The sequence below is a fragment of the Chrysemys picta genome, chromosome 1 (assembly GCF_011386835.1).
Source record: "Chrysemys picta bellii isolate R12L10 chromosome 1, ASM1138683v2, whole genome shotgun sequence".
Lineage (NCBI taxonomy): Eukaryota > Metazoa > Chordata > Testudines > Emydidae > Chrysemys > Chrysemys picta.
In genome coordinates, this window is record NC_088791.1 from 123,245,808 (window position 1) to 123,268,135 (window position 22,328).

At 40.0% G+C, this 22,328-nt stretch overlaps 1 protein-coding gene across 3 annotated transcripts in view; it reads left to right on the forward strand.

Moving 5' to 3' along the window:
• Positions 1 to 18,943, forward strand: part of BMAL2 (basic helix-loop-helix ARNT like 2) — a 69,553-nt gene extending 50,610 nt beyond the window's left edge. For 2 of the 3 annotated variants that reach the window (XM_005296668.5, XM_042848458.2), the window contains 5 exons: positions 2,342 to 2,400; positions 6,430 to 6,538; positions 12,916 to 13,003; positions 14,756 to 14,864; positions 15,870 to 18,943. In XM_005296668.5, the coding sequence (XP_005296725.2) occupies positions 2,342 to 2,400; positions 6,430 to 6,538; positions 12,916 to 13,003; positions 14,756 to 14,864; positions 15,870 to 16,006 (502 nt within the window). In that variant the 3' untranslated portion in view covers positions 16,007 to 18,943. Of the gene's footprint in view, positions 1 to 2,341; positions 2,401 to 6,429; positions 6,539 to 10,225; positions 10,344 to 12,915; positions 13,004 to 14,755; positions 14,865 to 15,869 lie in introns of all 3 variants that reach the window. The other variant, XR_010593026.1, reaches the window with a different exon arrangement.
• Positions 18,944 to 22,328: the final 3,385 nt, after the last annotated feature.

Here is a 22,328-nt window from a genome sequence, read left to right on the forward strand (position 1 = left end):
AACGCGTGGAGGGCATTGGCCTTTTATATAGACAGAACAAGACCATTTCGTAAATCACCCAAACTATTCGTCTCCATCACTGAATGCTCCAAAGGGAGTGCCATAGCCAAACAAAGGCTCTCCAAGTGGATCTCCAATTGCATAAAACTATACTACCATCAATGTGACCGGCAACCGCCACAGGGATTCGCACACATTCCACCAGAGCCCTCTCGACCTCTGTTGCTTTCCTTAACAACGTGCCCATCACGGATGCCTGTAAGGCTGCAACCTGGGCCTCAATCCATACCTTCATGCAGCATTACGCATTGCAACACCTGATGCCTTCTTTGGGTTCACTGTACTGTCTTCTCTTACTCCTTCAACTCCGAAGCCCCCTTCTTCCATAGGAGGGCACTGCTCTGAACTCACCTAAAGTGGAGCACCCACAGGGACAGCACTCGAAGAAGAAGAGAAAGTTACTCATCGTGTGCAGTAACGTAGATTCCTCGACATGTTTCCCTGTGGGTGCTCCACTACTCACCCTCTGTTCCCTCCTCCCCTCTACTTTGGAGTTTAATACTTATTCTCTGCAGTAGAGAAGAAACAGAGGGGTGTTTGCTCGCACGGCGCCAGTTAACCACCTGAGGCGGTGCAAGACGGGGGTCAAATCTGAATACTTATTTAGCAAGAGGCACCATGTTAGACCCGAGTAAATGCCTGGTATTAAAGTTAAAACTTTATTAAGTTGCTGCCTCCCACTTTAAAATCCATCCCTGTGTCTGTTTCATTCTTATGCTCTTGATCAGCACATGCAGATTGGCTTAGATAAGAGGCACCAGTCAGTAGCTATTACCATACTACACCATGGGGCCTCAACCTAGTTGACACTATCTACTCTGTGACCTATGTAAAATTATGCAGTGGTAAATCCAGCTAGCTGAAACTCCTTTTCTCACCCCAAAGAGTTTGCTCAGTTTCTGTGAATTAGTTTGTGTTCTTATCTTAAGGTCTCATGGTACTGTAGGGAATGATACACAGTTGCTCCCTCTGTAACAATTTGGCAAAGTTCAATAGGTGGTAAGATACATAAATGGACGACCAGTAATTTCACTTCATCTGTCAGTGATATGGACACCATAACAGCTTCATGACTTTACTGGATTCTCCAGCCACAGACGCCTACTGAATGTCAAAGGGAACATAACCCTCTTCCAAGAAAAAGGACTGTCCAACCCACCTGTTGCCAGTTCCCAGTGCCTGACCAGCCATATATATCAGGAGAGGTAGTAATTCTCTGATGTCTCAACAGCAGGTTGGATGAAGTTCCTCCGTGGTTATCAGTCTAACAGAGTGGATATGTGCCCCAAAACACTTTTTTCAGCCAGGGAGTTCAGATGGGGCCCATTTCGGTGGACTATCCCGAGTCCCTTGGTAACTGGGGCTGAGAATGAGCGAGAGATACATACACAACCACAAAACATACCCTGGAGAATATAGAGGTAGCTTTTCCATAGAGACACAAGAAAAGAACCTTGGTTCTCTGCCCTTCCTGGCAAAAGTTTGCATGGAATTTACTACTCTTTAAGCTGGGAAGAAGGGAGCACAGATCCATCCTGAGGTGCTTGGAGGCATTTCTGTGACTTTCCTCAGACGTGGGCCTAAGCAACTCTGGTTCACCAATCTGCAGATCAAATATAGGTCCCCTTGCATGTTAAGATTGCCCATCCTGGTGTGTCATGTGCCTGGGCAGGTTTTAGATTAAGTGCATTCCTCACTGCCTCATGATAGAGGAGTATGGTCTAATTCCTTGTGTTTTCTGTTGCTCCAGCTTCCTTCACTAGTTGTAAAATATAACCTAAACAAAACTGGTGAATAAGTGGAGCTAAATCTTTCACCTGATGCCACAGAAAGTGGGATTGTCCTGGCACAAAGCAGTACCACACAGGGCATTGCTATTTAGCAGTAGGAATTCAGTTTTTCTGGTGCAAAAGGATCAAACATATATAACTTTGTCATGTGCTCAGAATTGTCACATATTTTACTCTGTTTCATGTACTGCTTTAAATCTAATACCAAGTATACAGGCAAGTCTCATCTTACATGCATTTAACATGCGCAAATTCAGCTTTGCGCAGTCTGCAAAAACAAAACAAAAAAGAGAAAAATAACAATTTAAATACTGTACCTGTAGTGCGGGCGATTCCGCCCGCCATTACACTCAATGCAATTTTGATTATACGCGATTTTCGCTTTACGCGCTGACAGCGGAACGTAACCCCAGCATAAGATGAGATTCGCCTGTACTATGTATTGTGTTTTAAATTTCACTGTTTTTTTCCCTATGCTATTAAATTCTGAGGGGTCACAATGAGTCAGGAGAAGAAGCATTACTACCCTGTAGTTCCCAGTCCTCAGAAGGCAAGTACAGTTTTTAGTTCACAAAATGTTATCATTGTAGTATGTACATTTCTTATAAGATCATTCCATAAGTGATTAGTATATGGTATTGGAATTATCTGGGTCCTGTGACCATCTGATCCAAGTGGGGTGTGTGAGGAAAATAAGCTTTCTCAAAGCCAACTCACGTGATGCTCTGTAGTTAAACATAGCATCTCTAGCTCATGTAGCACACTGCATCCCCTTGTGATCCAAAGTATCATGATTATATGTCTGATCTCCCTTATTCATCTTCTCCTAAACCTGGATTTTCAGCTAGGCAGAATGATACACTGCTTCCACAGAGCCAAGTTTAAAATAAAAGCTGAATGGTTCATTCTGAGTTTAATCATGGTAATATTTGTTTAATATTAATTGGTATTATAATGTTGGGATGTTTATGTATACCCAATTATGGAATGTAGGGTGGTACTGATAAATTTATTTTGGTGTTTATATGCTGTAAATAGAATCAGCTGTCTACCTGCTTCCTTACTTGCTATATCATCAAGCCACAGACCTTTTCTTTTTCACTCATCCTCTTTTAGCTGGGCTTTGTACACAGATAATTGATTTTTGTTGTTGTTGTTGTTTTTTACTAAAATGAAAAAAAAATTCTTATGCTATTTGCACTCTTGATAGGAAACAAAGCACAGACAGTATGAGTATTTATATTTAAATGTTTGTGTTTTTTAAAGGAAAAGGAGGGTTAGGGTTTCAGAACCTGCAAGGTTAATAAAAGGTGACTTTAAAAGAATCCACAATTTTTAAACATTCCTTTGCAGTTTGGTAAACTGCAGCACAGTGCATGTGTAGAAAAACATGAAATTGATTGTTAGTGCTTTTAAAAAACACATTAAAATCAGTTTTTTGTTTAAAATCAGATTTTTGTTTAAATGTAGTCTTTTAAAAAAAACTATTTAAATTTAAATTCAGACAACTTATGTTAAGGCCTAAATTTACTATAATTTATGAAGATAATGTAAATTTAAAACAATTAAGCAGTACATATTTGCTGCTGAAGTTTTAAAGGAAGTAAAACTACTGGACTGGTGGAAGTCACTGGCAATGCACCTGGAACCAGAGTTTGCTGAAGTGCTAAGTCCGCTTTTGACAGAAGTAGGAAACAAAAACAAAAAAAGCTGCAGGAGTAAAAAGAATTCAGGCAGAAGTCCAGCAGCACAGTAGGGGGCTATCCTGTTTGTTGTACTGAATACAGCATGTATGATTACCTGCCTTGTGGGCGGGTGGCGTATTTACGCATTCAGTGCAGGGGGTTGTGGCTCTCAGAGACCAGGTACGGGCTCTGAAGACCAGAGTGGTTGAACTGGAGGAGCTAAGGAAGACAGAGAAAGAGGTACATAGATGAGACTTTCTGGACATATCAGTCCCACCCCCAGTCTGACAGCCTCTGTGCTGTTGAGGAGGACGAAAGTCTTAGGGAAGGAGAACATCAAAGTGGAGTGGAGGGAAACAATCCCATAGTTGGGACCCTCCTTCCAGATGGTGTCATGGTATCCTCTCACATGGAATCCTAGTTATTAGGAAGAGACAGATAATAGTAATGAGGGATTTGATCATTAGATAGCTGGGAGAATGGCATGGTGAACTGCCTACTGTGTGCGAAGGTTGTGGGGCTCTCAAGACATTTAGACAAGCTAATATTCAGTGCTGGGGAGGAGCCGGTGGTCATGGTACACATAGATAGCAGGGAAAGGTACGAGAGAGATCTTGAAGGTCAAATTTAGGCTGCTAGGTCTCTTGCCTAAAAGTCCAGGACATTCATGCTTGCAGTTCCATGCACAGGGCCAGTTAGGCAGAGCTGCAGGGTCTTAATGCGTGGATGAGATGATGGTGTAGGAAGAAGGGGTTTGGTTTTCTAGGAACTGGGGAATCTTTTGGCAAAGATTTGGCATCCTTACTGTATAGGCTCCACATAAACCTAAATGGAACCAGATTGCTAACCTGTAAAATTAAAAAGTTTAAAAACTCCTCTACAACTTAAGGGCTGCAAGAAAGCCGACAGGTGCAGAGGAGCACACGGTTCGGACAGAAACATCCATTGGGGAGGATCTTTAACAGGAATTCTCTATATCCTAGTAAAGAGGAGAGGATAGAAGTTGCTAAAGTACAGGTAGGAGCTGAAGAGAAATAGTCAAATGAAAGAATTCCATTCAGTTACATCACATAATGGCAGACAGCTAAAACTTGACAAATTTTATAAGTGCTTGTATACAAATGCTAGAAATCTGAATACTAGTATGGGTGAACTTGCCTGACTGGTATTAAATGAAGATATTGATATAACAGGCATCATGCAAACTTGGTGGAAGGATGATAAATCAGTGGGACAGGCTAATTAGCTGTTACAACTCAACAAAGAGCTCTTAGAGTCATTGTGGATAGTTCTCTGAAAATATCTGCTCAATGTGCAGTAGCAGTCAAAAAAGCTAACACAATGTTGGGAACCATTAGGAAAGAATAGGTAATAAGACAGTAAATATCATAATGTCACTATATAAATCCATGGTATGCCCACAGCTTGGATACTGAGTGCAGTTCTGGTCTCCCCATCTCAAAAAAGATATATTAGAATTGGAAAAGGTATAGAGAAGGACAACAAAAATTATTGAAGGTGTGGAACAGCTTCCATATGCGGAGGTATTAAAAAGACTGGGACTTTTCAGCTTGGAAAAGAGATGAATAAGGGAAGATATGATAAAGGTCTATAAAATCATGAGTGGTGTGGAGAAAGTGAATAAGCAAGTGGTATTTACTCCTTCACATAACACAAGAACCAGGGATCACCCAATGAAATTGATAGGCAGCAGATTTCAAACAAACAAGTATTTCTTCACCAGTGCACAGTCAACCTGTGGAACTCATTGCCAAGGGGTTTTGTGAAGGCCAAAAGTACAACTGGATTCAAAAGGGAATTAGATAAGTTCATGGAGGATAGGTCCATCAGTGGCTGTTAGCCAAGATGGTCAGGGATGCAACCCCACGTTCTGGGTGTCTGTAGCCTCTGACTGCCAGAAGCTGGGACTGGATCACTCAATAATTGCCCTGTTCTGTTCATTCCCTCTGAAGCATCTGGCATTAGTTGCTGTCAGAGAGGATACTGGGCTAGATATACCATTGGACTGACCAGTATGGCCATTTTTATGAGTCTTGTGCAAGTGCAGAGAGAATATTTTCTTCATTTCAGTTTATTTAACCAGTTCAGTTCAATGGCAATCTTGAAGGACATGGTGACTAGAAACAGTGTGTTCCTATCACTAACTACAGATAATGCTTCCTTTGTTTAATAAATCAGTTTTAAATGCAAAACATGTTCTGATAAACTTTGTAAAACTTCTTTCTTAGATATCCAGCACATTTAGCTAATAAAAAAAATAATTTAATTTAATTTTAATTTTCATCACATAGAACTTGACACAAATTACAAGTAAAAAATCAGCATGTAATAATTGCATTGTTCACTATTTTTTAACATAAATAAAAGATGTAAAAAATAAGAATCTGAATAAATGTAAATTAAGCTGCATAATCGCTTAAATAAACTTGTGTAGATACACTGTATCTTCCTGGTTAGCCAAAAAAAAAAAGCACAAAAGTTAGCGTAAATGCTATATTTTATTGCACATCAATGTGTTTTAATGGTTACTAATTAATAAGAATTAACCTTTCTTTAGGAAAATAACTAAAAAATAAAAATGCAAAATGTTTGCCAATTTAAATAATGATTTAAAGTGGTCCACACTGATTGTAAATGAAATGTATAGTTTCATTGGTCAAGCTTAGTAAAATGCGAAGATAAGTGAACAATGAAAATCAAATTAGATTTATAAAATTCTCTCTAAGTTGTTAGTAATACAAGTAAGGAATCTGTTTTATGTAAATAAGGTTAATAAACGTTGAGAAGAGATGGGTTAATTGATTCCTGCTGTATAGTGAAAATATTTGAACTATTTAATGAACTTCAACTTAGTTTTCTTTTTGTAATTGTAGATACTTCAAAGCAGTCTTTTCCCAGTGTTCCTGGGATGTCCACTGGAACAATACTTGGTGCTGGAAGCATAGGAACTGAGATTGCAAATGAAGTATTAAACTTAGAAAGGTAAGGAAAATTGAAATTGTATTCTAAGCTTTTAAGCAAAGAAGAGTAGAATGTGATGCGGGAAACATAAGTAATTAAATGGGAATGTACTAGTGTACTGCTTTTATTTTATCATGTCATATGAGTTGGTGTTTTTTGGTTCAGCATTGGTACACTGCCTTAGAGACCAGGTATAGCAACTTAACCTGAGATTTCTGCATGACAGTGCAGAACACTGACCTGTTAACCATCTTAGTAGTATGCTTGTCATTCTTTATTTTAAAAAGTTTGCTTATTCACCCAGATTTCTAAAAATTGTATTATTCTGGATTTGTTACATCTTCACTTTAATTAGATTAGAACAGATACCTGGGGACTAGATTATTTCTAGTCCTCAGGGTGTCTGTTCTAATGTTATCTTCAGATGGCCCCTGCCTGTTCATACTTAAGAGATGTGCCATCCGTGCAGCTCTGACGTGGAACCTTCTTGTAGCAGTGCTGTTGGAAAGCCCTTACAGACCATCCCTCTACTCACTGTTCCTGAATACTGTGAGGGTGAGGTTCTAAATGGCGATCTGGCATTCCAGCCACCTCAGTTTCTTCCAAGCACAGTTGCAGCCAGACCATGAACCTCACCAAGTCATTCCAACTGGGAATCATCGACTCAAAACTCAGTGCCTTGGCTAGCTCTGTTGGTGTAGAATTAACCATTTAAATTTAATTTCTTCTAAATAAAGAGTTTTTTTTAATTCGTTTAAGTCAATTCCTGTGCCTCAGCATAAATCCACAGATCCAAAAGAGAAAAGACTAGGATTTAAGAGGTGTGCCTCTTCTCCTGCTGTGTTCCCAGCTTCAGACACCCATGCAAGGTCTTAGCTGGGAGAAGGTATTCTCAATCTTGCTGTGCCATATGGCACACCTTCACCCTGATAACTCATAAGGTATGTGAAAAGTTGCTCCAAATATTCTGGAATTACTTCTCCAGGAAGCCTTAATGGCTAAGTCTTCTGATTCCAGGTTTTTAGAATCCATGAATACAGATAGACCTGCTTCAGCCCCAGCTCCTTCAAGGATTCAAAAGAGTATACAATCCTGTCCAAACTACTGACCTCCGTTACTGGGGTAAAATCTAGCATCACAGTACCAAAGGATCTGCAGCCATCAGATCTGACCATTCAACAAGTTGGGCTCCTGCCTGTGTTGACCTTTGATGGCAGAACCAGGCCTCAGGAATGCAATCGTTGGGATCCAGCACCTTCTGTTCTGAGCAAAAGAAATGCTGCAGCCATTGGCTTCTGTTAGCTGGCCAGTCTGTACATCAGGACCCCCTCAGATCCCATGGCCTCAATTCCAAGACTTTCGGAGCCCAAACCAAAAATAAAGGAACCTGGTGACAATAAATCCGGAAAGAAGGGTCATACCCAAATATAACAAGCATATCTGTTCCAAAAAAAAAAAAAAAAAAAAAAAAAAAGGCCAGAAAAGGCTCCAGGCACAACTTCAGACTCCTCAATGTTGTCTGCTTCCACTACTGCAGTGATGGCCCAAGTTCATAAGTCAATTCCAGAACTGTACTCTGCAGTGAGAACCATACTTTGAGCCAAAGGCCACCCCAGTTCAGGGGAGAAAGGTAAGGGAATCTTTAAAAAAAACGAACACCCAACATTTTAGTGTTTTTTGTTTTGTTTATCCCTCCTCCATCTTCCCCACTGGGAAAGAAAAGTAAAAAAACCCTCCTCTCAGTTACAGGTTTCCCCTGAAGTTTGGCTACATTCCTCAGGACCCCTCCAGGGTCCCTAGGGAAGCTTGCCTCACCATTTTCTGTACTATACTTACCAAGACTAATACTGTCTCCAGTTTGAATTCTCTCTAATCTGCATTGGGATCCACAGTCAGACGACTCAGGCCAGTACAGACCTGTTAACTTGCCACCTTTTTTTTCTCCTGCAGCTGGGGGAGGTCTCTGGGGGTGGGTCTGACCCTCAGTCACTCTTTGCAGGGGAAGAGGAAATCCCGTCCTCCCCTCCCTCCAGCCCAGCCGGGACTAGCAGCTGATTCCGGCTCAGGGTAGGAGCCACTGGCTGGGGTGTCCGCAGCCCTGCGATGATTAACCTCTCCTCTGGGTGCTTGAAACGATGTACCTGCGCAGCTACGGAGCGGTGCGTAACTGCTCTTGCAGCTTCCCTGTCAGCAAGTCATTTTTCTGCAGGGAAGCAAAGAAATCTGTGGCAGACATGAATTCTGCTCACGCACAGTGGTGCATAATTCCCCTAGGAGTATAGGATGGAGAATCTGATGCTGAATACTGGCAAGAATGAAATATGCCATCTTGGGTTAGATGACCTTACTGGCTTTTGCCTAGCTATTAAAGGGATGCTGACCAGTCCCATCTTTACAAAGATCTCCTCTCCTCAGTGGGAACAGGATAAACTTTGCACGTTGGATTGAACTCATCTGGATCAATCTACACCTCCACTTCAGAGGGACCCTTGTCCAATGTTAGTCCCTGATATCTTATCAGAAGATGAACCAGAAGGTCTCACCAAATTCCAGAACACTGGCATGGAACCAGTTAACCAATGTCTCCTGATGATATATAAAAGTACAACTGAGTTCAAAAAAGAATTAGATAAGTTCATGGAGGATAGGTCCATCAGTGGCTATTAGCCAAGATAGTCAGGGATGCAACCACATGCTCTGGGTGTTCCTAAATCTCTGAATGCCAAAAGCTATGAATGAATGACAGTGGATGGATCACTCTATAGTAAATTGCCCTGTTCTGTTCATTCCCTCTGAAGCATCGGGTACTATTCACTGTGAGAAGATGATACTGGGCTAGATGGACCATTGGTCTGAACCAGCATGGCCATTCTTATGTTCTTATGTGGAGTCTCCTCAGCTTCTTCATCAGAAGATGATATTCAATTTCATGAACTAATAGAAAGAATGGCTACAATGTTGAAAATATTCAGTGGAAGAGACTTCTCATCCTGTGTGTTATTTTGGAAGCTCCTTCCAGCAGTAAAATGACACTCCTCATTTTGGAACCATTATTGCAGCTGGCCAAGATTATATGGTCAAATCCTGCAACTGGTCAAGTAATGTCTGATGAACTTTTCTACTTTTTTAAGTACTATATGAAAGATTTTCACTTTTCCACAAACATCTGGCTCCCAGTTCACTGGTGGTTGCTGCTGTTTCCTAGAACAAAAGGACAGGCATCTTTCACCCCATTCAACAAAAAATGGAAAAAGCTTGATGCCTTCAGCAGAAAAAAGTCTTCTCTTCAGCATCAGTGGATGTTGGGGTTTCTAATCATCAAGTTATGTCCAGCTACCCGTACTATCTGTGGGAGAAGGCTATTTTTGTCACATCTCTTCCTGAAGATTAGTAAAAGCTGGTGAAAGTCCTGAGCCATGTTTGACTCCTGAGACTCAGCAGCCAGGGCAGTGATGTCAGCAGTCACATTAAAGCAACATTTGTGGCTGAGATCATCTGACCTTCACCAGAAATAAGAACACATATGGAAGACCTTGCCTTTTAAGGAGATGGTCTGTTCAGTACAAGACCAGATGCAGTCTTAAAAAATCTGAATGACACTAGATCTACAGTTAGATCTCTTGAGATCTACTAACCATCAAGAAGAAGAATTGGTATTCCAGCCTTTAAATAACAATACCCTTCCTCCTCATTCTACTATGTACGTAGGACGCCTGTTGTTGCTAGAAGAGGTGGACCACTGTGGACCTAAAGTGACCATTGGCAGGGGAAGTTAAAGAAGAAAGAGCTCCTACACCATGCCCAGCTGTGAAGGGATGCTGTAGTTGTAAGTTTGCTCTTCTACATAGGTGAAGAATGCAGGCAGAACAGTCACCCCTCAAATAAGGAGAGAGAGAAGAGGGTCATTGGTGCAGAGGAAAAGGGAAAGAAAAAAAGAGGGATGGAATTAGTATATACTGAGGCCTTCTTGAAAGGGCTACTCTCCCACTCTGGCACAGTATTTGTTTGCCAGATTTCCTGGGTTTGTTTCAGGAAAAGACTAAGTACCCAAAGCAGACTTGGGCACTGTTTCAGTTCCTGGAGAACCAAAAGTGGCAGTGGGAGGTGAAGTTTGGATCTACAGAGTGATTGTCCTTATTGGAGAAGGAGCAACAAACCTGCTAGAGAGCCTGAGAAAGGAAGCACTCAGTTGCCACAGTCATAGGGTAAAGAAAAATTATTTGGGCCAGGAGTGCTGAGGACCAGCCAGGGTGGTGTGCTATGCTGGTGGCCAGGGAAAGACCCATTAGAAAGGCCTTCCCCTATGAAAATTGTGACATGAAGGCTTGCTCTGGGGGGAAAAGCATGGAAATAACTGAAAAGGCTTGACCTATTGCCAAAGCATGGGCAAGGAGATTTTTAGTATGGTAGTGGGGCATTTAAACAGGCACTGCCTTCAAGGGAAAGTGAGCTGCAACTAGAGAGAGACTGGGGCCTGAGCAATGGGGAAGAGGAGGAGTGGGTGTCCTGCAGTGCCAGTATAATGGTTGCAGGTAAAACAGATGTGGCTGTGGCCCTGACAGCTAATTAAACCCTATTAGTTGGAGGCTCGAGGGAACACAAAGGAGTACTACCACTGCAACAAATTGGGTGAAAGTTGGGGTAAATACAGAGTCTGAATAATATGTTTGTGGAGATGCAGATCACTGCCCCTAAAAAATATGGGATCTGTGGACCGCTATTAACCCCCTCTTCCCCACCCCCCACCCCCAATCAGCGACATGAGGGCTGGGTGAAAAAGCCAGAGGCCTTGGTGGCAGAAGCACCTAAGGGGGTTGGGACTGAGGATGTGGTATTGGAGGCAGTAAATCTAAGAGAAAAACTTGCAATAGTAGAGAAGTCCTTGTGGGAGCCCTGAAGAGAGAGAGGAGCTAAAGAGAAGTTTAGGTTGGAGTTTCAGATAGTGCTCCTGGAAGATGAGAAGGGGGGATGCACAGGTGGATAATAGGCACACTTAAAGAAGGCTCCTACCCAAGGCAAAAAGACCCTGTAGCAGGTAGGGTACAGTCTTGAGGGGTAGTGTGATGAATACCCCATCCTGAGTTTGAAAGAATTAATGTGAGCTTGAGAGGCCAATTAACTAACCTGCTTGTACCTGGGTGGTGAGCAAAGCCTAATTCAAGATGAAGCCCAGCTGGGAAAGAGCTGGGTGGTGCTATACAAGTAGGAGGTTCCCAGCAGAAGGGGGCTGCAGGGAGAAAGGGAAAGGAACCCTGCAGTCCCCTTCTTGGTAGTAAAGAACAGAAGAGCAGGAGTTGACACAGAGAAAGTTGTGATGGAACTGACTAGAGCTGGGATATCCCGTTGAGTAGAAGGGTCATGCAGGGCTCCGAAGTAAAGGGGAAGAACTGGCTTAACCAGGGAGAGGCCAAACCCAAGAGCAGGAGGGTGACCCTGGAGGATTTTGGCAGGGGTAGAACTCCTAGATGGAAGGACCTTGGGAGTAGAACACTGCAGGGAGCCTGTTTGCAGGAGCCCTGACATGAGGGTTGTGGTGGATCTGCAACACTGCCAAGGGAAGGAACCAAACACCCAGGAAGAAGTCCTGGGAGGCATTGCTCATTACAAGAGACCAGAAAGGGACTTGGAAAAAGGGAAGTCCAGGGAGGTAGCAGAAAACATCTGACTGAGCAGACCTCAGCTGCTGATTACAGGGTCCTTGGATTGGAACCCAGTGTAGTAGGAGGGCCTGGATTCCCTGAACAGTCACTGGGAAGGGTGATGTGAGGCCCCTAAGAAGTGGGTAAAGACAACTGAAAATCCTGAGTGCAGGGATGTAGCAATGGTGGGATCCAGAGTTGAGGGTCAAAGACCAGATGTAAGGATTGGGACTATTTGTTGGACTTTTTATTAGTCTGAAATGGGTAGAAATAAAACATGACCTGGTTGGATGGCTGAGTTGCAAGAAGCAGCAGACTGCTGCGGGACCAGAGCAACCATTCTATACCACCCCCCATTCTATACCATTATTTCCGAACAGCTGTATTCTGATATTTGGAAGCTATGTGCTCCAGAGTAAGTAATTTTGTACTGAAGTGTTCATGACAGTTTTTCCTGAAGTCTGTTAATTTTGATAATTGAAAAAAAGCAAAAATGTGTTCTACTAATTATCATCCCGTGTCGTGATATCTATCTTTACCAAAATTTGGAGCAGGAAGTGTGTGAGCTATGTGACAGAATTTAAGCTTCGCTTTTGACAAAGCAGTGTTGTCTGAAGTCTCAAAGCTTATCACCTGTGGTTTTTTGGTGGGTACTGCTATGCTCTGACTAAATAAGATTCCCATTTTAAAATGGAAGGGATTGAAGTTCATACTCAACAGTAAATTTATTGTACAATATGCATATGTATATTTTTTTAGGTTACATTGTTCTCCATCTATTGGTGAGTTAAGTCCATCTGATCTTATGAGGAAATCTTCTCCAACTTTAACTCCAAAATGCAGCAATGTAAGTATATCATTGACTCCAAGAATTTTCAGTGAAAGGTCACTATCAAATAATTCAGAGCCTACATTTGATCTACCTTAAAACTGATTTTTGTGTGTGAATTCATGCCAGTGCAAAGTTTCTGACAATCCTGTGTATTGAAGTCTTCTGTTCACAGAAGCGGTATGACACAGGCAGCAAGAGTACAAACTTCTCTTTTCTACACCACCAGTGAGCCTCAGTTCAAGCCTTGAGGAACCATCCCTCAGGGCTGAGAAGATTGTTCAGGTCTTGGGGAATCTTTGCTGAGGCTACAAAAAAAATGCTATATATGGGGAGGGTATTTTTTTTGTGATGTGGACTTTTTTCTAAACTTGGAAATGAATTGAAACCACCACCCCGGAGCCATCAGATAGTTACAAAAATATTCATCTAGGCTGAATTCAATTCAGCAATATGAAGATAAATGTCTGGTTACTATGACCATTCATCTATATCTTTCACCCCCCCCCCCCCACTGTTAAACAATTGTAATCCATTGAGGTGTATCCTCTGAATTTTAAATCTTTTTTTAAAAGAGGTGTAGAGAAGCCGCATATTCTATGACTCTCTACCATTCTATCTAACCCAAGAGTGATGTTGACTGATGTCACAGCCTGGGGCGGGTATGCATAAAGAATCTTCTTGCAAGATTGTACAATACTGCCTTTACTGTTATCAATGCACACCATACTCCCAATCACTTATTTCTTTCCCTCCAACAACATTGTTGTGAATCCAGTTGCTGTCTTTCCACTTAAACATAGCTTTGCTTCTCTGATTCTGAGTTTCTTTCAACAGCATTGTGCTACACTGATTGATTTTTTTTTTCTTTTCTCCCTCTTTTATACCTGATGTCCATTCCACCCATGGATTTCTGTAGATCTGTCCTTCTAAGAACTGATTGGCTCATAGATATTGAACTACCCTCTAATTAGTGCAGCCTACTGTCATAGAAGCACTCTCCAGCACTTCAACTATATATTGTGTTGATTTAAAGGTTCTCTTTGAATGTGTCACTTAGTGTTGTTCCTGGTTACTTCAGTGAAGTCTTGTTATTTTCCCTTCCACTACTGTAATGTGCACCATAGAATCCAAGATAACAGAAAGCTCCGAGAGCTACTCTGTTTAAATTACAGATATGAATGGTGCATGGACTAGGGATGAAGACAAACTTATTTTACTGGGGCTCTTTTCATTTTTCTATATGGGAAACTGCTTCCACAGCCACAGTGGCAGAGCTATCACTGCCTCTTGCCCCTAGGGACAGTCCCCTAAAGGAAAAGTGGTTTACTGCCAAACCAATGTGGTAGATCTTGCTCTGTTATCTTGAAAGTGAAAAGACTTCAGTTTCCACTGCTGTCAACCTGGCACTTCTAGACTCCTTGGAAGTACTAAAAACCATTTAAAACCATTTTAAATCTTAGCGTGCTGAACACAAGATTTAAAATATAACAGAAATACCAGCATTTTTTTAAAACAAATTTTCACATTCCAAATTTAGTTTATGTATGGAAACTAAAATATGGTGGGTCTTTTTTTTAAAGCTAGGATGTATTTTTCATGAAAATACATTTTTATTGTTACAGTAAGCTTGTAGAGATTATGGCACGTGAAGTGGAAAAATGTGAGCCTTGATCGTTTTTTAGACTCAGAGAAATTCATTAATTTGTATGGTGGTTTTAATCAATTTATAACTTAACTTTATTATTTTCATTTTTTTTGTGCTTTCAGGTGCCAAATAAAGAGTTGATTCAGTTATGTCCTTCAGAAATGGAGGACTTGGAGACCTTGGGGCAAAATCAGGGCACTGTTTCATTCCCAAGCAATGAACCTCTTCTCAGTAAGAGCTCTTTTACTGCAATTCATGGCTAATTCTTTAAAGAAAATTCTGTTAATGGTTGCAGCTTTATCACAACAACATAGTATAGTAGGTGTGTTCAAAGATTCTGCCAGTTTTGAGAGATTATCATGGTTCCTATTTTAATTATACCCCATGATAGCAGTGAGAGCCTGGAGCAGAAGTTCACTGTACATTCTCTTGCTCTCCAAGACTCACAAATAGACTGCTTTGCAGTTCTTCCTTCCAAAACCAGGAGCTGTGCAGGATTAAGGGAACTGAATATAATCTGCCATGATGTGCAGACCCTCTATGTAAAAAGTATGGATGCTTGTGTATGTAGAGCTGATTGAAACATAAACATTTTGCAATACGGGTTGGAATTTTGAAGTTGTTTCAATTTCATATGGTTGGAAACTGACCCATTTTTCTTTTTATATTGAAATCTTGTTTTCTATCAAGAACTGAGATTTTGGTAAATACAAAATTCTGGAATGTTTTAAAATAAAAATATGGAAAACGTTTTCATTTTTCACAATCTAAAAGCAACAATGTATTTTAAAATTTTGATTATTTAAAAATAAGGCAATTTTTTTTTAACCAAGAAGAAAAAGATTGATAAGCTCTTCTTTTGTGTGCTGTGACAGGTGAGCTTCCTACTTAAGTGGCATGAACTGGAATAAAGTTTTCTGCTTAAATGGTGTGGCATGAAGTTTGCCAGTTAACTGGCATGGATTGAAATTTGTCATTTTATTAGCATGAAGTTTAAGATGTGCCTCTGGAGTGGCATAAATTTAGTCCCAGAATCAAGTTACCTATTCTTTTGACTAAGCGTCTCTTCTGAATCCAAAACTTGCTTCAATTTACCCATCTTTGAACACATGTAAGAATGAAAAGTGCCCTTTGTCTTGAAGGACAGCTGCTGTTTTAAAAGTAAGTTTGTTTGGAAAGTGACCTTGTTTTGTAAGTTTTTTGCTGCATAAATAGCGTTGTTTAATTATTTCCTAGGTGACAGTTGCCAGTTGGATTTTGATGCAATGTGTGAAAATGATGATACTGCCATGGCGTCTCTCATGAATTACTTGGAAGCTGAAGGAGGCCTTGGGGATCCAACAGAACTCTGTGATATACCATGGACTCCCTAGTGGTTCTTTTATATACAAATGAGAAGAATGTAAAATTCTGTAATGCACAACAACTGCACATCCTCAAGTACTGTATTGCTCATTTTTAAGGCTTTATTTTAATTCATATTTACTATCTGTATATTTGCTAAGACTTTTATGCCTTGTTCACAAAGAAATGGCTTGTTCTGCACATATAGAAAAAATGTGATATTTTTTCATGACAGAGAACCTCAAAATTGTATTGATCCATATCTGAGTAGAGTGCTTACAACACGTGGTTATATTTTTGCTAAAAAGCTTTAACCCAAAGATACCGTACAATGTATAGGAATAACCGTGTTCATCTAAATGTTTTAATACTTTAAAAAACAAAAAAAAGCTTTTATTTGTAATTTTCTTTTAAGAATTGGGTGGAAAAGTATTTCTCCATGTCACTTCTGTAGGACTTTCTCTACTTGCACAGTTTGAGAAATGTTTTTGTACCTCTAAGCTTTCTTTGAAAATATGGTTTCCACACTGCAAAATTGTAAGATAAAGTACTATAGTACAAAAGGGGACATTGCCGTTTACAATTCTTTGCCCTTTTTAGAAGTATTGTGTACAATTTTTGTAGTCAAGTAAAAACAAAAGAAAAAACAATAGTCTGGGAGCAAGAAACCAAGTTATAGGATTTGTGTTAAATTATCCAGTATGCTGACCAGGAAAAGGATTTGAGAGTTCTGGACAAACAATGTTAAACATTGTCCCACAGCACAAATGTGACTGGTGGGGAAGAAGAGAGACAAAATAGTTTAATACAAAGTATTATTTAAATATATTAGTAGAGGGACAGAACACAAAACCATAGTAGTAATACTGTAACTGTAATAAAACAATTTGGTCACTATAGTTTGGGGGATATTATTGCCTTGGAAATATGTGTTAGAGCAGTGGATTTCAACCTCTTTTCATTTGCAGTTCCCTAAAAAATTTTGAATGGAGGGATGGATCCCTTTGGAAATCGTAGACATAGTCTACAGACCTCCAGGGGTTCATGGACTACAGGTTGAAAACCACTGTTATAGAGCATAGCTATTTAAAGAAAGCAGATATAAAATTAGTCAATATAATCTTACGTCTGGAGAAAAGTGAGAATTGAGGAGCCGGAGATTTTAAAAAGTAATAAAGTGGAATTGAGACTAGTCAGAAGTGGTAAAGTATGTTGGACCTTAATGGCCTTTTCCTGCTTAATGTCTTATGTAAATACAGTTTTCCAAGCTTTGCCCAACAATATTAGGTGTCTCAGGTTGGGGACCTAAACATTGAGGCATCCAAAATCACTAGCCACTTTTGAAAGAATCCTGGCCTTTATCTCTATTAATTGAGACTGCTGGAACTACATTTGAGTTATGTAACTGCACAGAGTAGTGGGAGAAATGTGTGTGTATGTATTGGCTATAGATGGTTTGCAAGTGGCAATATAGGGGTATATTACATTTTGTGAAAAGGGCACTTAATTATAGAATACCTTTTTATAGTACTTGTATTTTGGAGAAATCAAAAGTTTTCTATTACTTAATACTAGCTGCAAATACTTTTGTGCTATTACAATCCTTTAATATATAATTGCTGTATTTTGCATTCCTATTTCTAATTTTATAATCTTCTTGCAAAACATGTGATCCAGTTATGACAGATCACCCTTGAGTGCAGCACTGTTAATATGTTGCATTAAAACAATATGGTGTTAGTATCCAGATATGGATGTCTTAGCTCGTACATTGTATGTGCAGTTAAATGAGTCAGTCAAAGGATTATGCCATATATGCTCCCTCCCTGCCCCAAAATTCGTGAAATGAAAGAAAAGCATTGAAAATGTTTTGAGATGTGTAGATCTTTTGTTTTAGAATATTTTTTACAATTTGAAAACACAGGTTCAGTTTGTAAGTAGTATGTCTTCTTCTAAATGTAAAATTATGAATACCGTTAGTTTAATGGAAGAGATTGCAGTTGATGTAGACATGTGCCTAACATTAAAGGTGATGGTTGACACTCAGCAGACATCAGATGCATCTAGATAAGAGTGTAGAATGGTGTATAGAAAATTTCCTAGGATATTTCAAGAAAAAGAAATAAGTAATTACCCTAAATAGCCACTAGATGTCAAACTTCCTCTATTTGACAATAATTTGACTCTGAAAGGTGGGATACTATAATCTTCTGTGATGTATTAACTCCTATACTTAACTGGAACTGCTGTATACCTTATAGACATTAGAGAAAATTACTGAGATGTCTGAAATGTATACATTTCTAACCGTGAGGACAATAATATCTGATATAATTTTACTGCTAGAGCTGAATTTGGCCCTTGATATGGAGCAATACAGAAAATCAGGACTCTTTCTCAGAATTGTGATTGGATTCTATTTTTATAATTGTTTCTGAAAGATGGATTCTAATTATTACTTTAATTGTAGGGAAAGTTATGAAACACAATGGCTGTTTTCCTTATTCGGCGTTTGCTAATTGAACATTTAAAGTAAAAATAAATTCTAATTAAAAACAAGTTCTATAGGTAACCTAGAGAAATAAACAGTTTAAAACCAGATGGTTCAAAGAAGAGTCCAGATACTTCCATGCAAGAATGAGAGTATTAATTCTTACAAGAGACAATATTACCATGCATAATCAAACCGCTGTTTTGGGATTCCTCCCAGATTACTCCCGGAAAATCTTTTTTACCTTAGAGGCAAATCTATTGTAGAACTAGTTTTATTCCGCTAGTTTGCTAAGCCCTTTGTAATCAGCAACCTGTACAGTATATGTGTCTGTTAGCTGCTTTCTTGAACCCTTTCTATTTGCAAAACCATTTGTCAAACCTGCGGATTTCACACTATTCTACATTGTACAATGTCTTTTTTGTAAATATTTATGATAAACGGCGAGGCGGAATTAAAATATATTTTATACAAATTTGAGGTAATTGTGTGTTTGTTTAAAGCCCAGTGTTTTATTGTGGGTGTGGTAATAGTTAAGATTGTGCCAGGATTTCTATTTTAACTGGGATGAAAAGGGGGTCTCTAAAAGTCTGTGTTTGGAGTTTGAGGATCCATTTAATGAGCTGCTTGCATGTTCCATGGCAGTTTTTGGTGAGGAAAAATATAAGTTAGTTCTGATGGTTTGAAAAAGTACCACTCGCCCAAATCTTTGCTCCTGCCTAACGTTTTCTTTGAATCCCCTTTTTTAAACATACTAGAGCAATGTGATGTATGAAATGAAATGAGGGGAGGGGAGAGTTCAATTTATTTGTAACAGTGTTTCTTAAAAGTGGTAATGTTTGTATAAATAGCAATTGAAGGTTTAAAAAAGTTAGTGTTTGAATGTTAAAAATGATACGATGTTGCTGGTCAAGGTAACCATTGTTACTGATGACTTAACTCCTATGCTCCTTTTGTTGGCACAATGTTGCTGAAGATACACACTATACACAGAGGGTTTAGAATGACACAAAGTATTGGACGCACAGATTACTACCACACTACAGGACTTCAGAAGATACCACTCACTTTTGCTAATATAATTTGGCTCTCCATCCTCATGTAACTGTAGACCATGGATAGTTGTTTGGGAGTCTGCTCATACCTCTGACCTGTTTCTTGAGCTCAAGCACTAGATACATTTAGGTCCAATCCCTGCAAATATGTATGGAGATTTGAACACTTGTGGATTTCTGCAAATGTGGAGAGTCTTCCCCAGATAGGGTGTGTAACCCAAATTAACTGGGATTTTGGGGGAGAGGGGCAGTGGCTGTCTAGTGGCTAGATAATGTCTAATGATGGTCCCCAGTCAGGTCATCTGTGGGAGAATGAACCCACCACTTCTAGGTTTAAAAGCCTGTGCGGTCAATGACTAAGGCCATTAGGTTAACAGCAGAAGCAGACTCATAAACCTCCAGGTGGTTAGCTGCTTTAATGAGACAAAGCGCTACACTATAAATGTGGGTTTACTCAGCTGTTTCAGTATAGGACTGAAAAGACATTTTGGAATAGAATCCTAGAAATGTAGGACTGTAAAGGACCTCTAGAGGTCATCAAATCCAGCCCCCTGTGATGAGGTGGATCAATTTAAACCTAGACCATCCCTGAGAAGGTGTTTGTCCAACCTGTTTTTAAAAACCTCCAGTGATGGCGATTCCATAACCTCCCTTGGAAGCCTATTCCAGAACTTAACTACCCTTATAGTTAGAAAGTTTTTCCTAATAGCTAACCTAAAATTCCCTTGCTGCAAATTAAGCCCATTACTACTTGTTCTACTTTCAGTAGACATGGAGAACAGTTGATCGGTCCTCTTTGTAACAACCCTTAACACATTTGAAGACTGTTAGCCTCTCCCCCATCATCTTTTCTCAAGACTAAACATGCCCAGTTATTTAACCTTCCCTCATAAATCAGGTTTTCTAAACATTTTATCATTTTTGTTGCTCTCCACTGGACTCTCTCCCTCTTTCCTTAAGCACCCACACTTGGACGCAGCTGAAGCCTTACCAGTGCCAAGCAGAGTGAGATAGCTACCTCCCACGTCTTCTATACAAAACTCCTGTTAATATGCCCTAGACTATTAGCTTTTTTCACAACTACATCACACTGTTGACTAATATTGAGTTTGCAATCCACTATAACCCCCAGATCTTTTTCAGCAGTATTACCAGCTAGCCAGTTATTCTCCATTTTGTAGTTTTGCATTTGATTTTTCCTTCCTAAGTGAAAGACCTTGCACTTGTGAAGTCAACAAGATGAAATTCAATAAAGACACCAATTCTCTAATGTGTCAAGATCATTTTAAATTCTAATTCTGTCTGCCAAAGTGCTTGCAACCCCCTCCCAGAGATTTTATAAGCGTACACTCTACTCCATGTTTCATGTCATTATATAGTACTATTCAGTATTTTCATTAAGCAAATATTGTCATTCTTTGCTGGCCCAAGAAGGGCTGGGATGGGGTGGAGGGTTTAGGCTCTCTCGTGGGAGACCCAAGCCTTCCCCCAAAACTGGTCCCTTTCAGCTAGACCCCCTACTTCATCTTGCAGAATGACAAACCTCATTTAAGCTCACAAGATGTGCTGGCTATCATGGGGAACGATGGAATGTTTGCAAATTAGGACTTTAACAAGGATAAATGTTTTGTTTAATCCACACAAAAAATGTGGTGGCTGATTTTCTGATCATTTTGGCCATCTTTCTTGCATTGCGAATGCTGGTGTCACATGCTGGCAGGTTTGAAGGTGAAGAGATGAGCCTCACATGGGCAGAAAAGGACCCTGAGAGAGGGGAGAGTGCAGGCTCGTATGCTGCTATTGCAGCATCTCCTGGCTGTATCCATTTTCCAGGAAATGCTTCGGCATGCTTTGGGAAGGGAAGGAGTTCTGCATACCTCCTTTCATGGAGGTCACCTCCTGCGGACAGGTTGTCATCACTATTAAAATATGGTACATTGCTCTTGTCTTAATTAGTTTCAGTAACTTTCTAATACATCATCGTTATGAGGCATGTTGCATTTCATGCCCTTTAGAAGGATTGAGACAGCTCGGAGTGGCTTCAATGGTGCAGGTTTTTTTGCAGTTCTCCTCCTCCCAGATCTTGAGGGACTTGAGGTGCTCCAATTCTGTATATAAAAAGAGACAAACTTGGAAATCAACACGAACAAAAACATAACGTTAAGGTTTCATCAGGACACAGCCACCAACACCAAACCTTGGAAAACATGGAAATAAGTCCTCCTGCCGCCTTCTTCACAATGCCTACAATGCTGTGGTAAGATACGGAAAAGAAATATCTTCCCAACTTCAAACTTGCTGTGTCATGTAAAACTTTAATGGTGACCTCAACAAAGGTAAAACAGAATAACTTTTAATGGACTTTGGGACAGACATCACAGTTCAGCTAATATGTGATTTGGCTGAATGGTAAAGTCTGTCTTCTAGATTGTATGTTCCTTGTGGCCGGAATCTCACATCTCTGTACTATAAAGGAGCTTATTTAGACAAACTACTTTAAAAGATAAGCTTGCTTGACAAGGGTCGCCCCTTTCTCATAGTGACAATGATTTATCAAAATGGGAAAATAAGTGAATCCATTCCTCAATTCCCTCCCTTCCTTGTGAACATTTCTGGTCCATGGAGTCTTTCAGAATCCTGTCATCCTTCATTTCCGAGTCCAATGTAATTGCAATATCAGATACTTTTAGTATCTCCCAAGAAATGGTTAGTCTCGAAAAAGCAGAGGTGTTTAGAAGATACTAGTAAGTGTCATGTCCTTAGGGTACAATCAGCTGATGAAAACTTGTTCTGATGATGTAAAGC